Source organism: Zea mays, chromosome 8, assembly GCF_902167145.1.
Source record: "Zea mays cultivar B73 chromosome 8, Zm-B73-REFERENCE-NAM-5.0, whole genome shotgun sequence".
NCBI lineage: Eukaryota > Viridiplantae > Streptophyta > Magnoliopsida > Poales > Poaceae > Zea > Zea mays.
Window position 1 is genome coordinate 141,770,013 of NC_050103.1, and position 17,173 is coordinate 141,787,185.

Sequence of the window (17,173 nt, forward strand, 5' to 3'; positions counted from 1 at the left end):
CTTGAAAAGCACATTAGTCATAGCACATGAAAGAGATATGATCAAAGGTATAGAAATGAGCTATGTGTGCAAAACATTAATCAAAATTCCTAGAATCAAGAATATTTAGCTCATGCCTAAGTTTGGTAAAAGTTTTCTCATCTAATGGCTTGGTAAAGATATCGACCAATTGTTCTTTGGTGTTAATATATGCAATCTCGATATCCCCCGTTGCTGGTGATCCCTGAAAAAGTGATACCGAATGGCTATGTGCTTAGTGCGGCTGTGCTCAACGGGATTATCCGCCATGCGGATTGCACTCTCATTATCACATAGGAGAGGAACTTTGGTCAATTTGTAACCATAGTCCCTAAGGGTTTGCCTCATCCAAAGCAATTGCGCGCAACAATGGCCTGCGGCAATATACTCGGCTTTGGCGGTACAAAGAGCTACAGAATTTTGTTTCTTTGAAGCCCAAGACACCAGAGATCTTCCCAAGAACTGGCAAGTCCCTGATGTGCTCTTTCTATCAATTTTACACCCTGCCCAATCAGCATCTGAATAACCAATTAAATCAAAAGTGGATTCCCTGGGGTACCATAGGCCAAACTTAGGAGTATAAACTAAATATCTCAAGATTCGTTTCATGGCCCTAAGATGAACTTCCTTAGGATCGGCTTGGAATCTTGCACACATGCATACGGAAAGCATAATATCCGGTCGAGATGCACATAAATAGAGTAAAGATCCTATCATCGACCGGTATACCTTTTGATCTACGGATTTACATCCTATGTCGAGGTCGAGATGCCCATTGGTTCCCATGGGTGTCTTGATGGGCTTGGCATCCTTCATCCCAAACTTGGTAAGAATGTCTTGAATGTACTTTGTTTGGCTAATGAAGGTCCCCTCTTGGAGTTGCCTCACTTGAAATCCTAAGAAATACTTCAACTCCCCCATCATAGACATCTTGAATTTTTGAATCATAATCCTACTAAACTCTTCACAAGTAGATTTGTTAGTAGACCCAAATATGATATCATCAACATAAATTTGGCATACAAACAAATCATTTGCAATAGTTTTAGCGAATAAAGTAGGATCGGCTTTTCCGACTTTGAAGTCATTGGAAATAAGAAAATCTCTTAGGACATGGAACAAGATGCCATACCTCGTTCCTCGTGAAGTTGTTGAGTTCCTCTTGCATTGCCAACATCCAATCTGAATCCCTTAATGTGTCTTCCACCCTGTATGGCTCAATAGAAGACACAAAGGAGTAATGTTCACAAAAATGAGCAACACGAGATCGAGTGGTTACCCCCTTATGAATGTCGCCGAGGATGGTGTTCACGGGGTGATCTCGTTGTATTGCTTGGTGGACTCTTGGGTGTGGCGGTCTTGGATCCTCATCATCTTCCTTGTCTTGATCATTGACATCTCCCCCTTGATCATTGCCCTCCTCTTGAGGTGGCTCATCTTCTTGATCTTCATTTTCATCCTCTTGGGCTTGATCCTCATCTTGGGTCGGTGGAGATACTTGCATTGAGGAAGATGATGGTTGATCTTGTGCATGTGGAGGCTCTTTGGATTCCTTAGGACACACATCCCCAATGGACATGTTCCTTAGCGCAACGCATGGAGCCTCTTCATCATCTAGCTCATCAAGATCAACTTGCTCTACTTGAGAGTCGTTAGTCTCATCAAACACAATGTCACAAGAAACTTCAACTAGTCCAGTGGACTTGTTAAAGACTCTATATGCCCTTGTGTTTGAATCATAACCAAGTAAAAAGCCTTCTACAGCCTTAGGAGCAAATTTAGATTTTCTACCTCTTTTAACAAGAATAAAGCATTTGCTACCAAAGACTCTAAAATATGAAACATTAGGCTTTTTACCTGTGAGGAGTTCATATGATGTCTTCTTGAGGATTCGGTGAAGGTAGAGACGGTTGATGGCGTAGCAAGCGGTGTTGATTGCTTCCGCCCAAAACCGGTCTGAAGTCTTGTATTCATCAAGCATGGTCCTCGCCATGTCAAGTTGAGTTCTATTCTTCCTCTCCACTACACCATTTTGTTGTGGCGTGTAGGGAGAAGAGAACTCATGCTTGATGCCCTCATCCTCAAGGAAGCCTTCTATTTGTGAGTTCTTGAACTCCGTCCCGTTGTCGCTTCTAATCTTTTTGATCCTTAAGCCGAACTCATTTTGAGCCCGTCTCAAGAATCCCTTTAAGGTCTCTTGGGTTTGTGATTTTTCCTGCAAAAAGAACACCTAAGTGAAGCGAGAATAATCATCCACAATAACTAGACAGTACTTACTCCCGCCGATGCTTATGTAAGCTATCGGGCTGAATAGGTCCATGTGGAGTAGCTCAAGCGGCCTGTTAGTCGTCATGATGTTCTTGTGTGGATGATGAACACCAACTTACTTCCCTGCTTGTTATGCGCTACAAACCCTGTCTTTCTCAAAATGAACATTGGTTAGTCCCAAAATGTGCTTCCCTTTAGAAGCTTATGAAGATTCTTCATCCCAACATGGGCTAGTCGGCGGTGCCAGAGCCAACCCATGTTAGTCTTAGCAATTAAGCAATTGTCGAGTTCAGCTCTATTAAAATCAACTAAGTATAGCTGACCCTCTAACACTCCCTTAAATGCTACTGAATCATCACTTCTTCTAAAGACAGTGACACCTATATCCGTAAAAAGACAGTTGTAGATCATTTTACATAATTGAGAAACAGAAAGCAAATTGTAATCTAAAGAGTCTACAAGAAAAACATTGGAAATAGAATGGTCAGAAGATATAGCAATTTTACCAAGTCCTTTGACCAAACCTTTATTTCCATCCCCGAATGTGATAGCTCTTTGGGGATCATGGTTTTTCTCATAGGAGGAGAACATCCTTTTCTCCCCAGTCATGTGGTTTGTGCACCCGCTATTAATTATCTAACTTGAGCCCCCAGATGCATAAACCTACAAAACAAATTTAGGCCTTGTTCTTAGGTACCCAAACGGTCTTGGGTCCTTTGACATTCGAAACAAGCACCTTGGGTACCCAAACACAAGTCTTTGATCCCTTGTGTTTGGCCCCAACATATTTGGCAACTACTTTGCCTGATTTGTTAGTTAAAACATAAGAAGCATAAAAGGTAAATGTTGTGATCATTTGATGCAATAGGAGATTTCTTTTTAGGCAATTTAGCATGAGTGGATTCCCTACAACTAGATGTCTCACTCTTATACATAAAAGCATGATGAGAGCCAGAGTGAGACTTCCTAGAATGAATTCTCCTAATTTTGTGTTTGGGATAACCGGCAGGGTATAAAATGTAACCCTCGTTATCCTGAACCATGGGAGCCTTGACCTTAACAAAGTTAGACAATCTTTTAGGGGCATTGAGTTTGACATTGTCTCCCTGTTGGAAACCAATGCCATCCTTAACGTCAGGGCATTTCCCACTATAAAGCATACTACGAGCAAATTTAAAATTTTCATTCTCTAATTCATGCTCGGCAATTTTAGCATCTAATTTTGCTATATGATCATTTTGTTGTTTAATCATAGCAATGTGATCATGGATAGCATCAATGTTAACATCTCTACATCTAGTGCAAATAGAAACATGCTCAACGGTAGATGTAGAGGGTTTGCAAGTATTTAATTCAACAATCTTAGCATGCAAAATAGCATTCTTATCTCTAAGATTAGAAATAGCATCATTGCAAACATTTAAATCTTTAGCCTTAGCAATTAATTTTTCATTTTGAATCTTAAGGCTAGAAAGAGATGCATTCAATTTGTCAATCTTAGCAATTAAACTAGCATTATCATTTCTAAGATTAACAATTGAATCATCACAAACATTTGATTTCTCAACCTTAGCAATTAATTTGGCATTTTCATTTCTAAGGCTAGAAATAGTGTCATGGCAAGTGCTTAGCTCACTAGTCAATTTTTCACATTTTTCTACCTTTAGAGCATAAGCATTTTTAACTTTAACATGCTTCTTATTTTCTTTAACTAGGTGAGTGCCCGCACGTTGCGACGGTGTACAAATTATTTTGCAATTAATGGACCAAGTTCTTTTTGCTTTGTTTCATTTTGAAGGAAATTTGATCAATCTGTTCCTGTCGCAACAGTTGTTTTCTTTCCTGGGTCAGCCCATGGGTTGTCTGATAGGCTCTTCTTTTTGTTTTTGCTGCGCTGTGCTGCAATTTGAAGGAAATTTGATCCAAGTATAGCTGCAGTTTTATTTCTCGACATTGCTCTCAAATGAAAAGGCTTCGGCCATTGCTGGAACGGTCAGTAGGTCGTCTATGACAGGCTTCTCTTTATTTTTCTCGCTTTTTTCTGCCCTTCAGCTTCTGAATTAAAACCCGTGCAAAATATTCCTACCCCCAATCCCCCATCATATCCATACAAACAGTTCTCTAATTTGTTACAAAACCCAGTAGAATCGTGTTGTCTGTCACAAAAGAAAGTGGATGAGTTGACAGGATCATTACAATTCTTAAGCTGTTACTTTCCTACAGAACTGTCGCTTCCTCGAGATCTTTCAGTACAAGCAAGGCTAGAGCTCCACGAGTGGTGACGGAATTGTTGTTTATCTCTGTCTGATCTTTCACATCGCCAACAACTCTCTCGAGGCATGCGGCCAGCAGATGAACGCTTCTGCAGACACACATCACGTCACTACGCACGCGATCGATGCTATATCTCGTTCTTCCTTGACGATCACAGAACCAGCCGGTTGATGCAGCATCTTTGTCAGCCGTAGGAAAAGCCTCTGAAACCGCTGATCGCTGCCTTCCCTCGGTCGCTTACCGTGCTCGCCTGCTTTTCGTCTCCTTGTGTTCTCAGCGGTACGACGTCGTGCGCGGCCCGACGTCGATCGCCAATGGCGTGCAAGGTGAAAGGGATCTTCAAGGGCCTCAAGGCCTTCTCCTGGATCTTTGGTAAGCGGGCATTTTGTTTCTCTTTCCCGCCTGAAAACCTCAAACTCTGGACATGGACGCACTGTCTGTTTTCCTCCATGGGTCGTCGCCGGTCCTTGCAGCGGTGAAGGAGCACGAGATGGAGATCGGTTGTCCGACTGACGTGAAGCACGTCGCGCACATCGGCTGGGACAGCGTGGCGGGCGGCGTGTCTCCGAGCTGGGTAAACGGACACCAGAAATTCAGGGCACTGTCGCTGCGACTTCCTTCAAATGTCTGGATTCTGATCGGTACAGTTTTTGATTTGGTTCTGGGTCTTAGATGAACGACATCATGGCGTCCTCAGACTTGTCGTCCCTGGGCAACTTCGCAGCGCTCACTGGTACCTCCTGGGTTTCTCAAGGTACAGTGACCATTTCCTCATGCTCTCCGGTTCAGAATGCATCGCTTTGTTTTGCTATAGTTCAGTTCAGCAGCTACTTCCGTATGACTGTTGTGTTGCACATTTCTTAGCAAAGGTTTTTGGTTCTTCGTGTGATCTTGCTAGTAGCTAGGATCATGCGCATGTCCCGGAGTTTTGCTTTGTCCATTCCTCTGTTAGTTCTTGTACCCGCAGCACAACACACGCACTGGCTTCAGGTTTCTGAAGCCTGAGATACCAGCAGCATCTCTGAACTCTGTGAGATACCTCCGGGGGAACATTTCTTAGCAACTTCTATGGCTCTTACATACATGACAGCAGAATCGGGGTCCTTATTGAAGTGAATTGTGAGACTGACTTTGTGTCTCGAGGTGACATTTTCAAAGAGTTAGTTGACGATCTTGCCCTGCAAATTGCTGCTTGCCCTCAAGTGCAGTACATCTCTATTGATGACGTCCCTAAGGAGGTTGTGAAGAAGGATACCGAGCTGGAGATGCAGAGGGAGGACCTTTTGACGAAGCCTGAGCAGGTCCAGGCTAAGATTGTCAAAGGGCGTGTAAAGAAGAGGCTTGGAGAATTCGCGTTGTTCGAACAACCATTCATCAAGAATGACAAGGTCACAATAAGTGAGTGGCTGAAGCAAACTATAGGTACAACTGGAGAGAATATGAAGGTCAGGAGATTTGCCCGATACAACCTAGGTGAAGGGCTGGAGAAGGAAAGCCAGGATTTTGCTGCTGAAGTTGCAGCACAGACAGCAGCGAAGCCGGCACCATCTGCTCCTCCCAAGGATGAGAAGCCTGCTGAAACAACAGAATCTGCTGAAACAACAGAATCCACATGCAATTATATTAGCTTAATTTGTGTCTAAATTACTATTATTAGAATGGTTTCTAATTCTAAAAAACCAAACGGGGCCTTACTTAAAAACAAAACAAAAGGTTGTGTTCTCTGGCATCTATTTGCTAGTTACACACTACTCTAAAATTTGTATGCAAAAGTATTTCTGAGAATGAAACCAAAATTGGCAATTCACTGTGTTCAAAACCACTGCCGAAGCAAGTATTTTGGGGCTGATCAGTGATTAATTCTCCCATTCTCCCAGAACAATTCATAAGAGATGTTAGTGGCTGCAAACCAGCTTTTCGTGAATAGTGATGATTTATAAGGAACAAATAAGCAAGCTATGTGCTTGCATCATAAAAATGGTTACGCCACTAATTACAGGTGATGACCGGGGAATGTTGATTCAGGTTCGATGAAGTTCTGATAGTCCAAAGGTTCAGGTGATCCTTGAGAAGTTGTAAGCATTCTTGTGCTGGTTCAGGTTTTTGTGTTTTCCACATTTTCCAAATATACTTAAGATTCACAAGAAGATGGAGTTGTTCATATTAGTAGGACTGCAGGAACACCAAACAAGGTCTACAGGAGTGCCTTTTTTGCATCTAGTAATTTGCAGGTTCAACTTGCTGCTTCACTTTGCAGCTCTAATTGACAAAGTCAAATGAGTATATTTATCATTTGACTCGTGATTACCTGTTCCAGTTAAAGACTATCCATTGCATGTGATGTCTATCTTGCCAGCGAGTATGATCAACCGGTCCATTTCTTCATCCATATCAATATGATCTTTTGCAATCATCTCAAGGACATTCGGTGGCACAACGTCAGCATTGATATATGCTCGAATCAATGACTTGTATAGGGGCAAGCTTGTCAAGTTGAATCTCTAGAGAACCTTAATATATCGATATGCATCGTCAGCACTTCCTTGCTCCTCGAAATGTTTGCCAATGGCCTCCATCAGTTCAACTGGAGGTCTCCAATGGCAACTCTTCAACAGAGACAAACCTTTCTTCATGCAACCCACAGCTTTGTCCATTTGCCTGCTTTGAACATAGCCCTCCATCAATATCTCCCATGTCTTGTAATTTGGACATGCTCCTTTCTCTAGCATGTGGAGGTGGAGCCTCTCAGCCTTTTCAATCCACCTATTCCTCACATAAGCACCAAGAAGAACATTTGAAACCCTCACATCATGCTTTCTGCACCCTGCTTCCCACTTTCCAAAGATACACTCGGCCTGGCTGATGTCGCCAACTTTTATTGAACATGACATAGCAGCCATGTAGTATGCAGTGAGAATTCTACCTGGCACACTTTTGCTAGCCTCCCACATTCTCATAACTCCATCGCTGTCATTCAGAGCCGCATAACATGTCATTACAAAAGAGTATCCTAAGCGCCCTGTAGGTGACAATTTTGCTTCAGCTTTCACAAGGCACGCTTGTGCTTCAGTGTTCAGTCCATTCTTCCTGAAAATGTTGGCTAATGTGCAGTATGTGCTCCAACCAACCTTGACCGTCTCATCATTCAACATCACCTGGAACACTGATTGTACCGAGTCAACACCAGAGACTTCAGCACAAGCATTCATCCAAAGGTTGTAGGAGAGAACATTTCTGTGAATGTTGTTCCGTTTCATGAGGTCAATTACACTAAGGACCTTCTCATGCTAACATGTTGCAACATAGAGGTTCATGATTTCATTGAAAGAGTGAGGATCAACGGGCAACCCATGACTCTGCAACTGAGCCATGAAGGTTTCAGCCTTCTGTACATCTCTTTCCATAACATAGCAATGGAGGAGCGGGAACGATGCTGCTTGTCTGGTAGCAGGGCTCTGTAGTTTGTTGTAGTATTCCTCGGCTTGAGAAGTACTGTAAGCTTTAGCAATCAAGTCCAGTCTTGCTGCATGATCCCATGACGACAGTCGAAGGGAGCTGCATGATTCCATCCAAGAGAAAATCTGCAGCACAATGTAACTTGGTTTAGCTGGTGTAGCCTTTAATAATATGCTACGGAACATCCTACATCAATGCTGTCAATAACAGAACAGCCAGGCTGTTTAAACCTCGTATACAAAGCTTCAGGGTCCTGATCACCTCAAGCTTCAGGGTCCTGATCACCTCAAATGATACAACAACAATTGCCAGTTGGTGCGTCGACAAAAACGAGAGCCAGGACAAACCCCAAAATAGTGGAGACTGCTCACCTCGAGGGCCTGCTCGTAGCGACGTTCGCTAAACTTGGTATGGAAAGAAGGTACATCAGCCCTATAATGTATATGCAGGATATTGTTGTTTGTCAAACTATAAGCTACCCTTCCGTTAAAATGCCACGTCTACAAGCATAAGCCAAAATGAGCATTCAGTGTCATGAACAGACCATGAAATAGACATCGAGGATTAGTACAAAGTCATTTACAAACCAATTGATTGTGAATTTTCTGGCTACAGGTTGTTGACAACCCAGCAACGACCACCTTCGCCTCCAGATTGTCCTGAAATTTATATCTAATAATGTTACAGTAGATGAAGAATTTAACAATATTGTTACTGTAAACCTTACGAGGCAATCCACTTACCTTGTACTCTGTGATCAAACGGGAAACAACATGATAAGCAGGATCATATTTGCTCTCGACGATAAACAAGAATTCCAGTGGCCCACCATAAAGTGATGTAATCTGTACTTTTACGGATTATAAGGGCACATAACAATCCAAGAAATAAACTAAAATCATTATATATACTGCAGTTTAATCATACTCATACCTGAGTTCGCCAATTTTGCAAATTATGTTTGCCAAAGCCCTTCAAAGGCATGACTACAGAGACTCTAGGTAAATTCTCCTGAACAGAGTGCTCAAGCTCATCTATGTTGTCACAAAGAAATGCAAAACTGTTTCCATCTACAATGTTGCGCCTCATGTTCTTTATAACCCCTTTTCTGGTAAGAGAGCATAGATTGTATAAGAAAATCAGCTGATACGGCGTTTCCATCCTTGTCAAATAAAACAAAAAATCACGAAATTCCATTCTTTACCTGAAAATTGAAGCAGCCTCCCACCCGAGAGCAAGGACTAAATAGATCATGCACCCCTACATAAATGGGATTCTCTGGTCAGCCCCGGCTGCTCCCCCTCCACGATGTCGACGCCGCCCAATGGAGCTCCTCTGGCTCGCACTCCATGCCTGCCTGGGATTCGGTGACCATCACAAAAATTTCAGTCTAATTTTGCTCCCTAATCCACACAAAAATGATTCAAAAGGTCTTGTCACGCATTTCAGATCGATCTGAAGTTTCTTGCTTTATGGGGAGTGGTAAAAAAATCCCGGAATTGTAAACCCTGGTCGCAACCATGGCCAAAGCATCACCATTTCCATTCCTAACAAAAAATACCATGGCCGAAGCAAATTCCCAGTATCTTTTCCCATCATCGCCTGACGCTTCATTGTTCCCTTCCTCTCATGCATCTGCTCGGTGATAATTAGGGTGGTGTCCACACAGATTTTAAGAATTTGAATACTATACATAATCCAGTGTAGATCAAATTCTGGGACAAAATCTAATGCAAATTCAAGAGTCGTTTGGTTGATAATGAAATTCTAAAATGATATTCTAAAAAAGAGGTATGAACCAAACGTGGCCTTAAACCACGACTCATTTGCTAGCAAAATACAAGACGTAGTATGCTAGAAAAAGATTGCAGAAATCAGGCTCATACGGACGGCAGCACAATCGTCTCTTCTTCTTCTGCACCACTGACAGCAGCCCAGTCAGGGAGCTGCATATCAGCGGGAGCAGCGGGCAGCGGGTCCTGCTCCTGCACCGGCGTTGGCATCGCCAACTCCCCCGCTGGCTCGGCGTGCTCGAAGTCGGAGGGGAGGCGGCAGCAGCAGATGGGGCAGGAGTTGCGCAGCTCCAGCCACGGCACGATGCAGGGGGAGTGGTAGAGGTGGCGGCATGGGAGCCTTCTAGCGGCCGCCGCGAGGGGGAGGTCCTCCTTGCAGATGGTGTAGGTCTCGCCGGGCTCCGACACCTCCACCGTGGGCACGACCTCGATGGACGCTGCCGGCGCCGGATCGATGCTTCTCCTGCGCGGATCGATGCTTCTCCTGCGCGGCGGATGGTGGAGCGCGCGAGCCGCAGCGCGCGGTTGGGGTCGGCGGGTCGTGCGCCCCAACAGCGCGGCCACAGTGCGCCCCGCGCGATCTGCAGCGATGCCGCCGCGATGGGCAGGTCAAAGGCGGACCGCAGCCCCACGCGCGACCGCCAGTCCGGGATCACGGGGCGTCAATGGTGGTGGGTGGGCAGAGCGATCTCGCGGACGAGATTTCCGCGGGTGGGGGGCGAGGTCGCGGCGGTGGAGATTGCGGGCGTGGGCGCCGCAGCGGAGATTGCGGGCACGAGGTGGTGGGGGAAACGGACGCGGAGGCAGAACATGCCTGTGGACGCCTACACTACAAGCTTATAGAGTAGTAGAGATAAGGAAGTCCTCTTGGCTATCCAAGAGTTCATCCTTCTCATGAATGGCACTAGTTAATTCATTCAATTTCTCTTTTTGTTGCATGTTAAGATTGACAAAAAGAGTAAGCAAGTTATCCTCATCATCACTAGAATTATCCTCATTACTAGAGGTTGCATACTTAGTGGAGGATTTTGATTTTACCTTCTTCTTGTCGTCCTTTGCCATGAGGCACTTGTGGCCGACGTTGGGGAAGAGAAGACCTTTGTTGATGGCGATGTTTGCGGCGTCCTCGTCGGAGGAGGAGTCAGTGGAGCTCTTGTCGGAGTCTCACTCCCGGCAAACATGGGCATCGCCGCCCTTCTTCTTGTAGTACCTCTTCTTTTCTCACCTCTTTCCCTTCTTGTCGTTGACCCTGTCACTATCACTAGATAATGGACATTTAGCAATGAAATGACCAGGCTTACCACACTTGTAGCAAACTTTCTTGGAGCAAGGCTTGTAGTCCTTCCCCCTCCTTTGCTTGAGGATTTGACGGAAGCTCTTGATGATGAGCGTCATCTCCTCATTGTCGAGCTTAGAGGTGTCGATGGGGACCCTACTTGGTGTAGAGTCTTCTTTCTTCTCCTCCGTCGCTTTGAAGGCGACGGGTTGCACCTCGGATGTAGAGGTGGCGCCTTGCTCGATGATTTTCTTGGAGCCTTTGATCATCAATTCAAAGCTCACAAATTTCCCTATAACTTCCTCGGGAGACATTAGCTTGTATCTAGGATCACCACGAATTAATTGAACTTGTGTAGGATTAAGAAAAACGAGTGATCTTGGTCATCCCATTTGGTGCTCCCAAGGTTGCGCACTTGGTTCACCAAGGTTTTGAGCCGGTTGTACATGGCTTATGGCTCCTCCCCTTGGTGAAGCATGAAGCGACCGAGCTCCCTCTCGATCGTCTCCCGCTTGGTGATCTTGGTCACCTCGTCTCCTTCGTACGTGGTCTTGAGCATGTCCCAAATCTCCTTTGCACTCTTCAACCCTTGCACCTTATTATACTCCTCTCGACTTAGAGAGGCGAGGAGTATAGTGGTGGCTTGGGAATTGAAGTGTTGGATTTGTTCGACCTCCTCCGAATCATAATCCTTGTCCCCCTTCTTTGGTACCTGCGCTCCATACTCAACAATATCACATATGCTTTTGTGGAGTGAGGTTAGGTGATGCCTCATTTTATCACTCCACATAGAATAATCTTCACCATCAAACATAGGTGGTTTGCCTAATGGGACAGAAAGTAATGGAGTATGTTTTGAAATACGAGGATAGCGAAGGGGCATCTTACTATACTTCTTGTGCTCATGGCGCTTAGAAGTGGCGGATGCCGATTCCGAGCCGGAGGTGGAGGGTGACGAAGAGTCGGTCTCGTAGTAGACCACCTTCTTCATCTTCTTCTTCTTGTCACCCTTCCGTTGGGACTTGATGGAGGAAAAGGATTCCTCCTTGTGCTTGTGGGCGGATTCCCTTGAGTGCATTCTCCCCGAGCTTGCGGACTTGTCGCTAGTCCCGATCTCCCTCTTGGCGGATGCTCCCGACATCACTTCGAGCGGTTAGGCTCTAATGAAGTACCGGGCTCCGATACCAATTGAAAGTCGCCTAGAGGGGGGTGAATAGGCAAATCTGAAATTTACAAACTTAAGCACACACTACAAGCCGGGGTTAGCGTTAGAAATAGAAACGAGTCCGAAAGAGAGGGCGAAAACAAATCACAAGCGAATAAGAGCGGATGACATGGTGATTTGTTTTACCGAGGTTCGGTTCTTGCAAACCTACTCCCCGTTGAGGTGGTCACAAAGACTGGGTCTCTTTCAACCCTTTCCCTCTCTCAAACGGTCACTTAGACCGAGTGAGCTTCTCTTTTCAATCAAACAGGACACTAAGTCCCCACAAGGACCACCACAAAATTGGTGTCTCTTGTCTTGGTTACAATTGAGTTGGAAACAAGAAAGAAGGAAGATGAAAAGCAATCCAAGCGCAAGAGCTCAAATGAACACAATTGTCTCTCTCACTAGTCACTATTTGATTGGAATGATCTTTGGACTTGGGAGAGGATTTGATCTCTTGTTTGTGTCTTTGAATGAAGTCTAGAGCTCTTGTATGAGGTGTGAAGGCTGAAAACTTGGATGCAATGAATGGTGGGTGGTTGGGGGTATTTATAGCCCCAACCACCAAAGTGACCGTTGGTGAGGGCTTCTGTCGCCATGTCACCAGGCCGTTGGGTTCCGACCGTTGGAGCTCTGACAAGTGGGGCCACCGGACAGTCCGGTGGTGCACCGGACAGGTCCTGTTCACTATCCGGTGCGCCTCTGGCGCCTGCTCTGACTTCTGCGCGCAGAAGCGCGCACTGTAGCGTTGCAGTCGACCGTTGGCGCTTGTAGCTGTTGCTCTGCTTGGCACACTGGACAGTCCGGTGCTACACCGGACAGTCCGGTGAATTATAGCAGAGCCACATTCCAAATTCCCGAAGCTGAGCAGTTTAGAGTTGAGCTCCCTGGTGCACCGGACAGTCCGGTGCGCCAGACCAGGGCAGCCTTCGGGTTGTCTTTTGCTCTCTTTATTTGAACCCTTTTCTTGGTCTTTTTATTGGTTTGTTGTGAACCTTTGGCACCTGTAAAACTTATAATCTAGAGTAAACTAGTTAGTCCAATTGTTTGTGTTGGGCAATTCAACCACCAAAATCATTTAGGAAAAGGTGTAAGCCTATTTCCCTTTCAACTACGAGGCAAGGTAGCGGCACTACGTGCAAGATCATGATGATGCTTTATTTGGATACTCTAGTATCCATCTCGATCCACATGTATTGAGGTAGATTGTGGTGTAAATTAGTTTAACTTACACCACAATCTACCTCGATATAGGTGGGTTGGGGTGAATACTAGAGTACCTAGACAAAGCATGAGGCGACAAAGCTAAGTGATGAGGAAAGGTGGCGATGGTAGCGGTTGAGTTAGGTCACCCAACTGATCATTCGATGACCGAAGGAGCGAGCGAACCATGAGTGAGCTAGCGCTAGAGGAAGGAATCGAACGACTTGGGTGAGGAGTGGGCTGAGCAGTGGAGCATCGGAAAAATTAGATCAAAGCATAGTTTTCATTAAATTTGACCCAACTTACTATATAAAAATTTGATTATTTTATTGTATATATAAACTTAGGTATAAAATATTACAAAAATTGAGGTGGGGTCATGGCCCCCGTTGTCCCACCCCTGGATACGCCCCTGTATATTAGGTATATGCTCGTGCGTTGGCACGAGGCGGGGAAGCGGGTAGAGCGGTGCCTAGACTATAAATATAATTATTATTTATTTATAAACACTAATATACATGTGGTTTGGTGGTTACCCCGAAATGTTTGGAGCAAGGAGGTATGAGTTAGAGTACTCGTTTTGCACTATTTTTTGCATGGTGTAGTAACGCGGAGAGTGAAACCGTGGTATCACTAGATGCCCACATTAGGTTCAGTATAGTTTGCACGATATGGTAGCGCGGAGAGTGAAGCCGTGATATCAGTATAGATTGAAGTTTAATGATTTTAATATATTAAAAAAGGAACTTTTTAGTACTCGTTGTAGCTAAGGACGGGTAGTAAAGAGAAATTTTTAGTATATTTTTGCTTGGAACTAAAGTTTAATGATTTTAATCTCGGTTACCGAGTACCAATTATACATTCGGTATATAGCTGTTTTCAACCGATACTCGTACCGATATTCGTACCATTTTATCCCCTAGTGGACGAGTCCCAGCGTTACAGTGACAGTGCAGAACAAAAGAGAACAGAGAAGCAACTCCACGATTACCATGCATTTTTTCCCGTAGTAGGACTCGCACGTGACGTGACAGACAGAGCACAGGTGTGGCATGTCGATGGCGCGGTGGTGGTGCTATGAACACGACACACTATAGCGAGTCAAATTAATAATAACAACAACAATAATAAAGCTAACCCAAGGGAATTCGATCGATTCATCATTGAACAACAAGGCAATTAAGATAAGACGCTGCTGGCGTCGATCCTCCTCTCTGCTTGCCGCACTCAGGCGTCCACGACCTCGTCGTCCTTGTACGCAATCATCAACTCCTCGCGCAACGGCGGCGACATGGTCCCGTCCACGGCGTTGGGCCTGCCCAGGGCCTTGAGCGCCAGGTGCGCCGCCTTCTGGCCGGAGATCATCATGGCGCCAAACGTCGGGCCCTGCAACAACCAACAGACAATTTTAGACATATTCCTCATTGATTCAGTGAGTATCGCAATGACATGAGTATTGTCTTCCTCACTACTGACCATCCTGGGGGCGCCGTCAATCTCGGCGACCTCCATTCCGGTGACGATCATGCCGGGAACGACCTCGCGCGTGAGGCGCACGATCTCGTCCTCGGCGGTGTTCATGTCGAGCGCCTTCATCCCCGGCACGGCGCTGATCATGCCGATGTCCTGGAGCCTCTTGACGCCGGTGGCGCCGAAGGGCCCGTCGTGGCCGCAGGAGCTGACCACGACCTTGGCCTCCATGACGTTGGGGTCCATGCAGGACTGCGTGTCGTGGTTCATGGACACGAGCGCCCAGTTGGTGACGACGCCGCCGACGCGCCCTCCCCTGACGATGAGGTCCTCCACGGCCACGGCGTTGAACAGCTTCACGTTGGGGCGCGCCAGGAGCAGGCTCATGACCGTGGACGTGAAGAGCGCGGCGTGCTTGATGACCACGTAGTCCTCGGCCTCGTCGTACGCCACGCCCAGCTCGTCCAGGAACAGGTGCGCCGGCTTGCGCACCACCATGGCCGAGAACAGCTGCCCGCCCAGCCACGCGCCGCCGCCCGGCGACACCGACTGCTCCACGATGGCGATGCTCACGGCGGGGTCCTTGGAGAGCTCGTACGCGCAGGACAGCCCCGCGGAGCCGGCGCCCACGATGACGACGTCGGTGTCGGCGTAGGTGATCATGTCCGTCATGTAGCGACGGGTCATCTCGCGGGACACGATGGACTCCTTGATGGGGCTGAACCGGAAGGACGTCAGGTCGTAGGGCGGGTTGGAGGAGGACATGGACATGGACGCGCAGATGGGCCCCGCGCCGGCGCCGCGCGGGCCGGTGGCCACCACGAGGGACGCCGGTGTGGTCCGCGTGGCGGCCGGGAGCCGGGAGCCCGCGAAGGAGGACTTGAGGAGGCTAGACGCGGCGGCGGTGGCCATGGCTGACAAGCTATAAGCGCTAGCTTCTTTCCTTCTTGCTGCAGCAGAGGGGCACAAGGTTTATATTAAGAAGGGCACAAGACGAGACGAGGGCAACAAATATCTTGGCTGGCGTGGCCGTGGCGCCATGCATGGCTACGTGTTTAGCAGATGGGGCGTGGTTGGTCACGGGCACTCTGGCACCCACCCTGTGTCAGCTAGCTGGTGTATGCAGATATTTTGATCGATGGACGATGGCCATGGATGGCTTTGTGGAGAAATTCAAGTTCTCTGATTTCTAAAAGTATTCCGCTCCGCCGCCTAAAATTGGGAACCGTCCAAGTACCTATCATGCCTCCTGAGCAAATCCCACCACCTGCGAGAAAGATGCGATGCAAGCTTCTGCCTAATACTAACTTCGTTCTTAAATATTTGTCATTTATTTTCGAATTAAAAGATTAAAGATTGTAAAATATCATGCATGCCCTTCAATTGTAAAATATGCACTGCCGATCCCCTCAAATATCATGTATGCATGTGTGAAAGCGACCTTGCATCCCGATGAGGCGCCTTTCCTGTGAAAGGATGAGGTTTCACGTATTGTCCACCTTTCCTTTCCCTACGTTGTGACCCTGCTCCCAACGGAGATCTAGATCTTTTGGACCACTACTGTCCTATGGCCAATGATCTTGACAAATAGCCGATACTTCATAAGCACGTACGCATCAAGCATGAATTAGTTAACTAGAAGACTATATACTAGCAGTCTAGGGATAATTGCCTATCAATTAATTTGAACGTTAGATATATAGGCATTTTTCATATCATTTTAATTATATAAATTAACATTATAATGATAACATATAAAAGTGTGATCTCAAATATATCCATAACAATATGGATCATGAGAACACACAGCATATGAATCATATAAATCATATAATGATAAGCATATAAACTGACTGAACAATTGAAAATAAACAGATAGAAACATAAACAACATGACTGTAAAATTAAAACAGACAGATATAACATATTATAATAAGACAGAACAGATAAGCTAAAATCATTGCTACATATAAAACAGCACAGATGAATATATGAAACATATCTAATCTGTAGAACGTAAAACAGTAAAAAAATAAACTGATCATACCCTCTCATGCGCTCTGATGATCCAGATCTTTGTCCAGCTTCCCTTGTCATGTAGCCAGAAAGAAGATGTTTTGGGCAGTCGCGTAGACGCTCCCCAAAAACCTAATTGCCGATCCCCCGTGCAAGGTCTCGAACGGCAAGGGCTTCGGAGGCACCTGCCCT

The 17,173-nt window shown here is 45.9% G+C and overlaps 4 protein-coding genes across 6 annotated transcripts in view; 2 read left to right on the forward strand and 2 right to left on the reverse strand.

Annotated features, from left to right (window-relative positions):
- The first annotated feature begins 4,616 nt into the window (after positions 1 to 4,616).
- Positions 4,617 to 17,173, forward strand: part of LOC103637336 (CRIB domain-containing protein RIC10) — a 31,458-nt gene continuing 18,901 nt past the window's right edge. Inside the window, exons 1-4 of one of the 3 annotated variants that reach the window (XM_020542585.1) lie at positions 4,617 to 4,932; positions 5,034 to 5,134; positions 5,233 to 5,314; positions 8,632 to 8,815. In XM_020542585.1, the coding sequence (XP_020398174.1) occupies positions 4,875 to 4,932; positions 5,034 to 5,134; positions 5,233 to 5,314; positions 8,632 to 8,639 (249 nt within the window). In that variant the 5' untranslated portion in view covers positions 4,617 to 4,874 and the 3' untranslated portion in view covers positions 8,640 to 8,815. Of the gene's footprint in view, positions 4,933 to 5,033; positions 5,135 to 5,232; positions 5,315 to 5,768; positions 5,791 to 8,631; positions 8,816 to 17,173 lie in introns of those variants that run through there. The other 2 variants (XM_008659556.2, XM_020542586.2) reach the window with 2 other exon arrangements.
- On the forward strand, positions 4,823 to 6,361 carry LOC100381445 (uncharacterized). Its single transcript, NM_001174284.1, has 2 exons — positions 4,823 to 5,134; positions 5,233 to 6,361. The coding sequence occupies exon 2, from the start codon at positions 5,826 to 5,828 to the stop codon at positions 6,201 to 6,203; it is 378 nt and encodes a 125-aa protein (NP_001167755.1). The 5' UTR covers positions 4,823 to 5,134; positions 5,233 to 5,825; the 3' UTR covers positions 6,204 to 6,361.
- LOC103636013 (pentatricopeptide repeat-containing protein At5g27460) lies at positions 6,787 to 10,621 on the reverse strand. Its single transcript, XM_020542582.2, is given in 6 exon segments — positions 6,787 to 8,141; positions 8,388 to 8,516; positions 8,604 to 8,675; positions 8,760 to 8,861; positions 8,950 to 9,124; positions 9,221 to 10,621. Coding segments are annotated over 6 exon segments (1,785 nt in total). The 5' UTR covers positions 9,271 to 10,621; the 3' UTR covers positions 6,787 to 6,884.
- Positions 14,499 to 15,877, reverse strand: LOC542714 (thiamine biosynthesis 1). Its single transcript, NM_001112226.1, has 2 exons — positions 14,972 to 15,877; positions 14,499 to 14,881 (listed from the first exon to the last, which is right to left on the reverse strand). The coding sequence occupies exons 1-2, from the start codon at positions 15,875 to 15,877 to the stop codon at positions 14,723 to 14,725; spliced, it is 1,065 nt and encodes a 354-aa protein (NP_001105696.1). The 3' UTR covers positions 14,499 to 14,722.